The following is a 14,148-nucleotide window of genomic DNA, read 5'->3' as shown; positions in this document are numbered from 1 at the left end:
ATGATCAGGGTCACGTGCTAAATGAGAGATTTTGCCCTCAATGCCTCTGTGGCATTGTGGCATCCAGAGGTCTTCTCTTCTTGACTCAGAGAACTGCTTTTTATGCCGCCCTGCCTTTCCTCTCTTCTCTCCATCCAGGGAAGAGACTGAGTCCTCCCCTCCCCTTAGCCCAACCCCTCAGCGACTCCACTTTGCAGCACCTCATGACAGGCAGCTCCTCGCACATTTTTTTTTTTTTCTTTTTAATTTTGAACTTCAAAGACATTTATTGTTAAAAAGTCTTGAGGGTAGTAGTTAGCTCAATAATGTAATCAAGGTTTCAGAATTTTCCTGTCTTTTCATTCTCTCCTTTCTTTAGCTTATTGCGTTTTCATCTGCTTAGTTTTTGCCTCGTGGTGGCAAGAGGGCCGTTGCAGCTCCCGGCATCGCATCTGTGTTTAAAGTGGAAGAAGGAGGAATGCACCCTGGCGGTACACTCTCCTTTTGTGTCTGTCCTCCTGCCATTTTTTTTAAATTGAGGTAAAATACACCTAACATAACCATTCGAACCATCTTAAACTGTACAACTGATTCAGTGACATTTAGTACCTTCTCACTGTTATGCAACTATCACCACCTTCTAGTTCTAGAACATTTCATCACTCTGAAAAGAGACCCTGAATCCATGAAGCAGTCACTCCCCATTCTCCTCTTCCTCTAGCGCCTGCTAACCTGCTAATCCACTTTCTGTCTATAGTGTGCGTCTTCTGGATATTTCATAGAAATAGAATCATACAATATGTGGTCTTATGTGCTTTTTACACTTGGCATGATGTTTCCAAGGTTCATCCATGTTGTAGTTCATCCATTTTGTAGGATGCCCCTGTATTGGAATTTGTCTCATGTTTTTGTCTTGATTCAATTGGGGTTACGGGGTTTTGGGAGGAAGACCACAGAGGTACAGGCCATTATATGTTTTAATCCCCCCTTTACAGTGGAGAGTGCTGAGACTCAGAGAGGTGTAGTGTCCTGCCCGAGGTCACACAGCAGACACCTGGATCCGATCCAGCTCCCAGGATCTGATCTGGCTCTGAATTATTCTACACTCCAGATGCTCAGAGTGAGAGAGATCCAAAGAACAGGAGATGGGAGTCCAAGATGCACAAGGAGAAAGAGAGGGGAGAGGGTCAGGAGGTGGATGAAGAAGAAGGTGGGTCCCTGGCAGGAGATGAGAGACAGATGGAGCCTGGGAACCCAGACAGGAAGACAGTGAAGGGAGGCGACAGGCAGAGGGCCAGAGAAAGAGACCAAGAAAATCCCCTACTGTTATTAGCCATAATGGCGGAGACCATTTTTGGGGCATTCACTATGCTGAGGCTTGGTTAAGATTTATACAACGGGACTCATTTAATCCTTCCCAAATCCCTCCTTCTCACCAATAAATCCTTCATGCTAAAAATTTAGACAGTTTCGGGGTTGGCCAGGTGGTATAGTGGCTAAGTTCACACACTCCACTTTGGCGGCCCAGGGTTTGCAGGTTTGGATCCCATGTGCAGACCTACACACTGCTCATCAGCCATGCTGTGGTGGCGTCTCATATACGAAATAGAGGAAGATTGGCACAGATGTTAGCTCAGGGCCAATCTTCCTCACCAAAAAAAAAAAAAATTTAGACAGTTCTAAAATGTCCTTCCTTAAACGTTTTTTTAAATTTATTTTTTTATTGAGGTCATAATCGTTTGTAACATTGTGAAATTTCAGTTGTACATTATTTGTCAGTCACCATATGAGTGTGCCCCTTCATCCCTTGTGCCGACCCCCCAACCTCCTTCCCCCTGGTAACCACTAAACTATTTTCTCTGTCTGTGTGTTAGTTTGTCTTCCACATATGAGTGAAATCGTATGTGTTTGTTTTTCTCTTTCTGGCTTATTTCACTTAACATAATACCCTCAAGGTCCATCCATGTTGTTGCAAATGGGACGATTTTGTCTTTTTCTATGGCTGAGTAGTATTCCATTGTGTGTATATACCACATCTTCTTTATCCACTCATTAGTCGAGGGACACTTGGGTTGCTTCCACTTCTTGGCTATAGTGAATAACGCTGTGATGAACATAGGGCTGCATAGATCTCTTTGAATTGTTGATTCCAAGTTCTTTGGATAAATACCCAGTAATGGGATAGCTGGATTGTGTGGTATTTCTATTTTAATTTTTTGAGAAATCTCTTTACTGTTTTCCATAGTGGCTGCACCAGTTTGCATTCCCACCAGCAGTGAATGAGGGTTCCTGTTTCTCCACATCCTCTCCAACATTTGTTATTTTTTTGTCTTGGTGATTATAGCCATTCTAACGGGCGTGAGGTGCTATCTTAGTATAGTTTTGGTTTTCATTTCCCTGATGATTAGTGATATTAAACATTTTTTCATATGCCTATCGGCCATCTGTATATCATCTTTGGAAAAATGTCTGTTCATATCCTCTGCCCATTTTTAAAATCAGGTTGTTTGTTTCTTTGTTGTTCAGTCGTGTGAGTTCTTTATATATTATGGAGATTTAACCCTTGTTGGATATATGACTTGAAAATATTTTCTCCCAGTTGATGGGTTGTCTTTTGGTTTTGTTCCTGGTTTCCTTTGTCTTGCAGAAGCTCTTTAGTCTGATGAAGTACCACTTGTTTATTTTTTCTTTTGTTTCCCTTGTCCGAGTAGACACGGTATTTGAAAAGATCCGTCTAAGACCGATCTCAAAGAGTGTAATGCCTATATTTTCTTCTAGGAGTTTTCTGGTTTCAGGTCTTACCTTCAAGTGTTTGATCCATTTTGAGTTAATTTTTGTGGATGGCAATAGAGAATGGTCTACTTTCATTCTTTTGCGTGTGGCTGTCCAGTTTTCCTAACACCATTTATTGAAGAGACTTTCCTTTCCCCACTGTATGTTATTAGTTCCTTTGTCAAAGATTAGCTATCCGTATATGTGTGGTTTCATTTCTGGGCTTTCAATTCTGTTCCATTGATCTGTGTGTCTGTTTTTGTACAAGTACCATGCTGTTTTGATTATTATAGCTTTGTAGTATATTTTGAAGTCAGGGATTGTGATGCCTCCAGCTTTGTTCTTTTTTCTCAGGATTGCTTTAGCTATTCGGGGTCTTTTGTTGCCCCATATGAATTTTATGATTCTCTGCTCTATTTCTATGAAGAATGTCATTGGGATTCTGATTGGGATTGCATTGAATCTGTAGATTGCTTTAGGTAGTGTGGACATTTTAACTATGTTTATTCTTCCAATCCATGTGTATGGGATATCTTTCCATTTATGTCGTCATCAATTTCTTTCAATAATGTCTTATAGTTTTCATTGCATAGGTCTTTCGCCTCCTTGGTTAAATTTATTCCTAGATATTTTATTCTTTTTGTTGTGGTTGTAAATGGGATTGTATTGTTGAGTTCTCTTTCTGTTAGTTCATTATTAGTGTATAGAAATGCAACTGACTTTTGTAAGTTGGTTTTGTACCCTGCAACTTTGCTGAAGTTGTTGGTTATTTCTAATAGTTTTCCGATGGATTCTTTAGGGTTTTCTATGTGTAAAATCATGTCGTCTGCAAACAGAGAGAGTTTCACTTCTCCATTGCCTAGTTGGATTCCTTTTATTTCTTTTTCTTGCCTAATTGCTCTGGCCCAAACCTCCAGGACTTCTTGGTGGAGTGTCCCTTCTATCATTATATACTGTTTGTCTCTCATTACTTGTTTATCTTGAAGTCTGCTTATGGCAACACCTGCTTTCTTTTGTTTGCCATTCGCTTGGAGTATCATCTTCCATCCCTTCATTCTGAGCCTGTGTTTGTCTTTAGAGCTGAGATGTGTTTCCTGGGTGCAGCATATTTTTGGGTCTTTTTTTTTTTTTTTTTTTGTGAGGAGGATCAGCCCTGAGCTAACATCCATGCCAATCCTCCTCTTTTTGCTGGAGAAGACTGGCCCTGAGCTAGCATCTGTGCCCATCTTCCTCCTGGGTCATGTTTTTTAATCCACTCAGCTACTCTGTGTCTTTTGATTGGAGAATTCAACCCATTTACATTTAGAGTGATTATTGATATATGAGGGCTTAATGCTGCCATTTTATCACTTGTTTTCTGGTTCTTCTGCATTTCCTTTGTTTCTCATCCCACGGGTTTTGGGCCATCAATTCAGTTTGTTCGTTCTCTATGATGGTTTTCTTAGTTTTTTTCTTTATTAATCATTTGTGTCTCTGTTCTGGTTATTTGTTTAGTGGTTACCATGAGGTTTGTATAAAAAATACTTGTAGATGAGATAGTGCATTTTAGGACAGCCTCTTATTTCCTTAGACTAAGTTGATTCCATCCCTTTCCTCTTCCCCTTCTAAGTTATTGTCACAACTTATTCCATCTAATATGATGTGTTTGTGGTTAAAATGATGAGATTATATTTATTTTTGGTGTTTTCCTTCCCTTTATCTTTAATGTTATAATTAACTTCTATCTGAAGCATTTCTGCATTCCTATCCTCTAGATTGCTAATTCTTTCCTCCATATTGTCAGCTCTGTTCTTTAAAGATTCCAGATTTCTCTTTATCTCCTCCATTGTGTTTTTCATCTCCAACATTTCTGATTGGTTTTTCCTTATAGTTTCAATCCCTTTCTGGAGAAGTTCCTGATTTCATTGAACTGTCTATCTGTATTTACTTGTAACCCATTGAGGTTTTTTATGATAGGTATTTTTTTTTTCCCCAAAGCCCCAGTAGATAGTTGTATGTCATAGTTGCACATCCTTCTAGTTGCTGTATGTGGGACAGCATAGCTGGAGAAGCGGTGCGTCGGTGCACGCCCGGGATCCGAACCCGGGCCACCAGGAGCGGAGCTCGCACACTTAACCGCTAAGCCATGGGGCCGGCCCCATGATAGCTATTTTGAATTCTCTGTCATTCAGATTACAAATTTCTGTGCCTTCAGGATTGATTTCTCAATGCTTGTCATTTTCTTTCTGGTCTGGAGATTTAATATATATATATTTTTTGTGAGGAAGATCAGCCCTGAGCTAACATTCATGCCAATCCTCCTCATTTTGCTGAGGAAGACTGGCCCTGAGCTAACATCCGTGTCCATCTTCCTCCACTTTATATGGGACGCCACCACAGCATGGCCTGACAAGCGGTGCCTCGGTGCGAGCCCGGGATCCAAACCCCAGCCGCCAGCAGCAGAGCATGTGCCCTTAACCGCTATGCCACGGGGCCGGACCTAATATATTTTTTCACACTGGTTGATGGTGTGGATTTGTGCCTCCACATAGCGAAAGCATCAGGTCGCAGCTTCCACCTGCCGCCACTGGGTCGGGGTGAAAAGCTGTGTATTCTGAGCCTGCTGTGACCCCAGCTCGCTCGCTCGCTCACAACTGCTGCTTTTCTAAGGTATGGCCAGCGCTCTGGCTGACCAGCTGAGTTGCAGTGCCAGGCAGGGGGGAGGGGCACTTTCTTTCACCTCTGTGATCCTGGGGGCTTTCTCCCTCTGCCCTCCATATCTGATCTCCTGTGGTGCTGGCTTGATGAAGACACCCCTGCAATAGCTTAGTCACTTCTATGTGGGGCTTTACCGTGGGCTGTGATGGAACTTGGAGAGCGAAGGCGTTCCTGCCGAGGGGCGCCCCTCACCCCTCTCCTCTCAGAGCCACATGGGGTCCAGAGCCCAGGGTCACTGCCTTTGGGGAGGAGGAGGATATACCCTTACCTCCTCCTACTTCCTGGTGGGGTCCAGCACCTCCACCTTCAGAGGTATGGCTGCATGGGTCTCTCACACGTCCCCTGTGTTGTGTGAATGTCCTCTGTTGGTATATGAATGTCCTTTTTATTGTATCTTAGAGGGGAGAGTCTAAGGGGAGAGCTCACTCTGCCATGATGCTGATGTCACCCTGTTCAACTTTTTTATTGATGTTTAATTTACGTTACATAAAATACACAGACAGGTCTTATGCATTTAGTATAATTGACTTGATAAATGTGTATGACCATGACGTCATATCCATCACCCCAAAAAGTTCCCTGGGGTATCTTCGCAGTCCTTTTCTCTCCACCTCCCCACTTGGCAACCACTGAGCTGCTTTCTGCAAGAATAGATTAATTTTGCCTCTTTCAGAATTTCATGTGAATGAAATCACACAGTGTATACTCTCTTGCGTCTGGTTTCTTTTACCCAGTATAATGACTTTGAGATTCTTCCATATTATCATGTGTATCTCTATTTGTTCCTTTCTATGGCTGAGTGGCATCCCATCATACGGATGTACCACAATGTATCTATGCATTCACTTGGGCTGTCTCCATTTTTGTCTATTATGAATAAAGCTGCTGTGAACATTCTTGTACAAGTCTTTTTGTGGACACACGTTGTTTTCATTTCCCTTGTGTAAATACTAGTGGAAGAATTTCTGGGTCAAATGGCAAGTTCATGTTTAACTTTATAAGAAACCGGTTTCCCAAAGCTAAGAAAAGTCGTGCCATTTGCACTCAGTGGCAATTCATGAGAGCTCTGGTTTCTCCACGTCCTCACCAACACTTGCGGTGGCCAGCCTTTCTGGCTTTAGCCATTCCTGTGGATGTGAATTGGTAGCTCATTTTTTTGGTTTTTCTTTTGTGAGGAAGACCAGCCCTGAGCTAACATCCATGCCAATCCTCCTCTTTTTTCCCCCCTTTTTCCCCCAAAGCCCCAGTAGATAGTTGTATGTCCTAGTTGCACATCCTTCCAGTTGCTGTATGTGGGACGCGGCCTCAGCATGGCGCCACAAGCGGTGGCGAACCCGGGCCACCAGTAGCGGAGCGCGCACACTTAACCGCTAAGCCACGGGGCCAGCCCCCTCATTTTGGTTTTAATATGCATTTCCCTGATGATTAATGACGTTATGTGCTTACTGACTTTTTGCGTATCTTCTTTTGTGAGATCTCTTCAAGTCTTTCTGCCTATTTTTAAAAGTCAGACTGGTTCAAGCTGTTTGTCTTTTTACTGTTGATTCATAGGATTTTAAAAATATATCCTGGATATGAGTTCTTTGCCATGTATTTGCACTGTGAATATGTTTTCTAAGTTTGTGGCTTCTTTATTCTTTGTATTCATGTTGTCTTTTGATGAGCAGAAAATTTTAATTTTGACAAAGTCCAGTTTATCATTTTTTCTTTTTACGTTTAGTGCTTTTTGCCTGCTGTCTGAGATATCTTTGCTCACTTCAAGGTTATGAAAATATTCCTCTATGGATGCTTCTAGAATTTTCCTGGTTCTAGCTTTTCCTTTGGAGTGAGGTAGGCATCGAGATTCATTTTTTCCCACATAAAAATGTCCAATTGTTTCAGAACCATTTGCTGTTGGCCCCCCCCCTTGGATTGACTTGATGCTTTTTTCAAAACAAGTTGATTACATATGAGGATTTATTTCTGGATATTCTCTTTTGTTCCATTGACTCTTTGTTGATCCTTATGCTCATAACATACTTTCTTGACTGCTGTAGCTTTATCATCAATCTTGAAATTAGGTAGTATAGATTCTCCAATTTTTTTATTCAAGATTGTTTCGACTATTCAGGATCTTTTGTATTTCCATCTAATTTTAGGATCATCTTGTCAATTTCTTCAAAAAACCTTGCTGAGATTTTTATTTGATTTGCAACGAATAGACAGATTTGGGGAGAATATCGTAAACATGGGATGTCTTTCATTTATGTAGGCATAATAGGATTTTAAAAATATATCCTGGATATGAGAATATCATAAACATGGGATGTCTTTCATTTATGTAGGTCTTCTTTAATATCTCTCAGCAATTTTTGATAATTGTCAATATCATGCACATCTTTTATTAGATTTCTTCCTAGGCATTTTATGTTGTTTAATGCTATTGTAAATAGTATTATTTTAAAAATATCTTTTTCCAATTATTCATTGCTACTTTATAAGGTACAATTAATTTTTGTTTGTTGATTTTGTGTCCTGTGACCTTGCAAAATTCATTTATTAGTTCTGGTGGTGTGTGTATGTATTCAGTAGAAAAATGTATTCAGTTTTTCCTATGCTGACTACAAGTATTACAGTTTTACCTTTTCCAAGATACAATTTTTTTAAAGATTAAAAAACCCCCACATCTCTGGCAAGAAATTCCAAATACACAAAAGGGAATGAATACAATACAAAACATAAATTTCCATCCCATCTGTCTTCCCAGAGAAGGGATCTAGATGCAGAGCTCAGTGCAGCCAAAAGACAACAAAAAATGGAGGGTTAAATTTCTTTTTGAAAGTGAAACACTTTATTTATGGAAAAGGAAACTTGGAAAAAACAAAAACCAAAGAAACAACTCAGTGCTGCTGGCTTAAGCACTTTAAAGCCAGTGTCTGCAACAAGCACTGAAAACAGTAATATGAAATTCTTCACCATAAGTGAGTACAATTCAGGCCTGTGTCTTGCAGCTGAGTTGGCTGTCGGATTGGCATACTTTTTTTTTTTTAAACCACTTTATTGAGGTATGATGGACATACGAAAAGCTGTATATATTTAATGTTTGCAACTTAATGAGTTTGGAGATAAGTGTACTTAAATTTTTAATTAAAAATATGAATGCATTCAAGTATGTCCATGAACATCTTCACTGTGTCCTGTCCACTGCCCAAGTCACTGAAGATAATCAGGGAGAGGGGGATTCTGCAGAGTCACCTTCTCTTCCTGAGAGCATCTCCCCAGGTCTTATGTGGGGGAGGGGATCCTGGAGACCCTGATGGCAGCTACTCCTATAACTGAAGTCTCACGGCCACCAAGGAGGCATGAGAAGGTGTGAGCAGGGGCTTGAGAAAGGTTTTGCCATCATCTGCCAAGATGTCCCATGTCCCCTTCAGCTCTCCTCTGACCTGGCTGAGATTCTGCAGTTGCTGGCTTGGCCTGGTCTAAAAGCATGGCCTAGGTCTAAGGGCAGGAGGTGAGTCAGACTAGGTCAAGGCCAGGGAAATCTGCTGGGGAGAATCCCAAGGACTGAGGGGGGCGGGGAGGGAGGCCACAGGAGGAGAGGGAAGGGGCAGCATGGGCCTACACAGTGCAGAGGGTTGCCTACCTGGCAGAATAGCAAGACCACCCATTTACTCAGTGCTTCCTGTAAATCAGGCTCTATGCTGGGTGCATAAATGGCACACTTCATGTAATTAACACCTACATGTGTGGAGAAAGTGTGGTTGTTACCCAAAGCCTCATGGACGTCTAGCTGTCTACACGTCCTTCTCCAAATAGTTCAAGGAGCATATGGGCTCAGCACAACTTGCCAGAGCAAAGAGGTTAAGAGCTGTCCTCTCCAGCTGGGCAGCCTAGTTCACGCTCAGCACAGTTGCTTGCTGTCTTCTCAGAAAGGCACCTGAACTCTCTGATGTTTGATATGACCTCCTGTAGGCAAGGGATTAGGCTGCCGGCCTTAAAGGACCTTTTGTAAGGATATTAGAGCATATAGGACAGCTGCTGTCACATGGGAAGTAACACATGCTGGGGGGGGACCTTGCCTGTTCTGTTTTTGAGAGCATGAAACTATGGTGCCTCAGTTTCCCCTTCTTTCTGCCTCCCCCAATCTCTTCCCTCTCTGCCACCAAATCTCCCCTTCTCTCTGTCCCTCTGTGTCCCCTCTTTCTGCTCCTCAGTCTCCTTGTGTGGTCTCAGTGTGTTTTTTTGTGTGTGTTTTTTTGTGTACATTCCTACCAGCGTCTCTCTGATGAGCAGGAGGGGGTCTCATGGTATCTTGGCGGTTCTGTAGCCCCCACTCCCACAGCCTGTCACATGTCCCTCCAAATCCCTGCTAATTCTCCCTATGTTCTTCTGAGGCTGGCCTAGCTTAAGAGGATTAGAGCATTTGCTAAATGGGACCAGGACAGGGTCAGAGAACTGGCTGTGGGGACACCCAGGGTCCAGGACAGCCACAAGGGGGCAGCAGAGAAACTGGAGATGGGAGACAGAGGGTGCATGTAATTGGTGCAAATATATAGCAACCATGGACCCAAAATATAGACTTTGTAGATAGTAACCCATACTTGAACAGACTCTTGATTTATGAAAAACTACCAGCCTCTCCATAAATTGGAATAAATTGGAATCCCTACCTCACACCATACACAATCTATTCTAGATGTATTAAAGACCTAAATATGAAAGATGAAACTATAAAGATTTTAGAGAACAAAACAGAATATCTTTATGACCGTGTGATAATGAAAGATTTCTTAAACAAGAAAGAAAAATGAAAAAGCATTAACTCTAGAGAGGAAAAGTAAAAAACAAAAAGCCCTACAAAAAAACCTGAGCTATATTCAAAGCAGTCAGCTAGGGACCTCAGATTGATGCCATTTATAAACTGTTTCCAGTTTGTAACAAGACAATTGAGCACACTGAACGTCAGCTTTTATAAACTTTTATGTCAACCTGAAATGGGGCTTATCTTGTGAAAGTCATTCTGAATTTTTATTAATGATTTTATTTTGTTGTACAGCCTATCAATGGCCAGTGATGGAAAAGAAAAATGAGAAAAAAATCTGGTGCATAACAACAGATAATGAGAAGCACTGAAATAGACAACATTAAAATCAAGAAATTCTACTTATAAAAAAAATACAGAGAGATGTCAGCATCATGGCGGAGTGAGCTTCCCTCATAGACTCTCCCCCCTAAGATACAGCAAAAAGGACATTCATATTCCAACAGAGGACATTCACACAACACAAAAGACATCTGAGAGACAAACACAGCCATACGTCTGAAGGTGGGGGTGCTGGAATCCCCAGGGAAGTGGAAGGAGGTAAGGAGAACTCTCCTTCCCAAACAATAGGCACCCTGGGTGTGGGTCCATGTAGCTTTCAGAGAGAGAGTGGAGGGGCAGCCCTCCACGGGACAACCATCACTCTCCAAGTTCTCTCACAGCCTGTGGGAAAGTCCCATATGGAGGGGACTAAACTGTTGTGGGGGTGCCTTCATCAAGCTAGCATCCCAGGAGAGCAGATAGCAAGGGAAGTGTGAGAAGTCTCTGGGATTAAGCAGGTAAAAGAAAGAGCCCATCCACCCCTACCCGGTGCCCCAGCACAACTGGTCAGCCAGAGCACCCATGGATCACAGCAGGCTCAAAATACACAGCTCTTGACCCCCGCCTAGTGGTGGCAGGTGGAAGCTGCGACCATATTTTTAGAATGAGGAAAAATAGGCCCACGCCCTCAAGCAGTATGCAAAAATATATTAAATCTCCAGACCAGAAGGAAAATGACAAGCACCCAGAAGTCAATCCTGAAGGCACAGAAATTTATAGCCCAAATGACAGAGAATTCAAAATAACTATCATAAAAATGTTCAACGCATTACAAGAAAACGCAGATGGACAATTCAATGAAATCAGGAACTTCTTCAGAAAAGAGATGGAAACTATAAAGAAAAACGAATCAGAAATGTTGGAGATGAAAAACACAATGGAGGAGATAAAGAAAAATCTGGAATCTTTAAAGAACAGAGCTGACAATATGGAGGAAAGAATTAGCATTATTGAGGATAAGAATGCAGAAATGCTCCAGATGGAGGAGGAGAGAGGTCTAAGACTAAAAAGAAATGAAGAAATTCTCCAAGAAATATCTGACTCAATTAGGAAATGCAACATAAAGATTATAGGTATTCTAGAGGAAAAAGAGAGGGAAAAAGGTGCAGAGAGCTTGTTTAAAGAAATAATAGCTGAGAACTTCCTAAACCTGGGGAAGGAGCTGGAAATACAAGTGAATGAAGTCAATAGTTCTCCTAAATATATCAACATAAAAAGACCCTCTCCAAGGTGTCTAGTAGTAAAGCTGGCAAAAGCCAATGACAAAGAAAAGATATTAAGGGCAGCAAGACAAAAAGAAACAAAAACAAAAACAAAAACAAGCAAACAAAACAAAAAAACCCCAAAACGTACAAAGGAATCCTAATCAGGCTCTCAGCTGATTTCTCAGCAGAAACTCTACAGGCTAGGAGAGAATTGAATGATATATTCAAAATTCTGAAAGACAAAAACTTTCAGCCAAGAATACTCTGTCCAGTGAAAATATCCTTCACATATGATGGAGAAATAAAAACTATCCCAGATAAACAAAAGCTAAGGGAGTTCATTGCACAAGACCCCCACTACAAGAAGTGCTCAAGGAGACCCTCATGCCTGAAAAAAAGAGAAAGGGCTTACAAAGTTTTGAGCAAGGAGAAAAATAGGTAGACAAAATCAGAAAAATTGCAGCTCTCTATCAGAATAGATTATCAAACAATTATAATATAAAAGATTTAGGGAAGGAAAACACCAAAAATAAATAAGACCTCATCACTTTAAACACAAACTCACAACACAAGGTAGAATAAATTGTGACAATAATAACTTAGAAGGAGAAGAGGAAAGGGATGGAATCAACTTAGTCTAAGGAAATAGGCCATCAGAAGATGGACAATCTCATCTACGAGATCTTTTATACAAACCTCATGGTAACCACTAACAAATAAACAGAACAGAGACACATAAGATAAATAAAGAGAAAGCTAAGAAAACCGTAATACACAACTACCAAACTGAATTGGTAGTCTGAAACACATGGAATGAGAAACAAAGCAAATGCAAAAGAACTGGAAAATGAGTGAGAATATACCAACATTAAGCCTCATATATCAATAATCACTCTAAATGTAAATGAATTGAATTCTCCAATCAAAAGACACAGTGGCAGTATAGATTAAAAAACAAGAACCAACAATATGCTGCTTCCAGGTAACACATCTCAGCTCTAAAGACAAACACAGGCTCAGAGTGAAAGGCTTGAAGACAATATTCCAAGCTAATGGCAAACAAAAGAAAGCAGGTGTTGCCATACTTAGACTGAGTAGACTTCAAGATAAAACAGGTAATGTGAGACAAAGAGGGGCAATATATAATGATAAAAGGGACACTCCACCAAGAAGACATAATACTTATAAATATATATGCACTCAACACAAGAACACCAAAGTACATAAAGTAGCTATTAACAAACCTAAAAGGAGATATCAATAACAACAAAATAATAGTAGGGGATCTTCACACCCCACTTACATCAATGGATAGATCATCCAGACAGAATGTCAATAAGGAAATAGTGGACTTAAACAAAAACTAGATGAGATGGACTTAATAGACACATACAGAGCACTCCATCCAAACACAGCAGATTACACATTCTTCTCAAGTGTGCATGGAACGTTCTCAAGAATAGACCCACGTTGGGAAAAAAAGGCAAGCCTCTATAAATTTAAGAAGATTGAAATCATAACAAGCATCTTTTCTGACTATAATGCTATGATCCTGGAAATCAACTACAAGAAAAAAACTGAGAAAGTGACAAAGATGTGGAGACTAAACAGTGTGGACTGAACAACCAATGGATCATCAATGAAGTTAAAGGAGAAATCAAAGAATATCTGGAGACAAATGAAAATGAAAATACACCAAAACAACTCGTATGAGAAGCAGCTAGAGTGGTCCTGAGAGGGAAACTCATAGCAATTACAGGCCCACCTTAACAAACAAGAAAAATCCCAAATAAGCAACCTTAAACTACACCTAACAGAATTAAAAAGAAGAACAGACAAAGCCCAAAGTCAGCAGAAGGAGGGAAACAATAAAAATTAGAGCAGAAATAAACGAAATTGAAACAAACAAACAAACAAAACAGTAGAAAGGATCAATGAAATGAAGAGTTGGTTCTTTGAGAAGATAAACAAAATTGACAAACCCTTAGCCAGACTCACTAAGAAAAAAAGAGAGAAGGCTCAAATAAATAAAATTAGAAATGAAAGAGGAGAAATTACAACAGATTATGCAGAAATACAAAGGATTATAAGAGAATACTATGAAAAACTATATGCCAAAAAATTGGACAATCTAGAAGAAATGGATAAATTCCTAGACTCATACAACCTCCCAAAACTGAATCAAGAAGAGAGAATCTGAACAGCCATCACAAGTAAAGAGATTGAAACAGTAATCAAAAACCTCCCAAAAAATAGAGGTCCAGGACAAGATGGCTTCTCTGGAGAATTTTACCAAACATTCAAAGAATATTTAATACCTATCCTTCTCAAACTATTCCAAAAAATAGAGCACCATGGCACACTTCCCAA

At 40.6% G+C, this 14,148-nt stretch overlaps 1 protein-coding gene across 1 annotated transcript in view; it reads left to right on the top strand.

The window, feature by feature from the left end:
- The first annotated feature begins 1,137 nt into the window (after positions 1-1,137).
- Positions 1,138-14,148, top strand: part of LOC101387423 (sulfotransferase 2A1-like) — a 72,151-nt gene continuing 59,140 nt past the window's right edge. Inside the window, exons 1-2 of the mRNA XM_087421918.1 lie at positions 1,138-1,189; positions 10,667-10,792. Coding sequence (XP_087278044.1) covers positions 1,138-1,189; positions 10,667-10,792 — 178 coding nt within the window. The remainder of the gene's footprint in view (positions 1,190-10,666; positions 10,793-14,148) is intronic.

Source organism: Ceratotherium simum, chromosome 33 (genome assembly GCF_057802395.1).
Source record: "Ceratotherium simum simum isolate JZ-2026a chromosome 33, ASM5780239v1, whole genome shotgun sequence".
NCBI classification, from domain to species: Eukaryota; Metazoa; Chordata; class Mammalia; order Perissodactyla; family Rhinocerotidae; genus Ceratotherium; species Ceratotherium simum.
The sequence above is the reverse complement of the archived record's forward strand: the minus strand, read 5'-3'. Positions and strand labels throughout refer to the sequence as shown.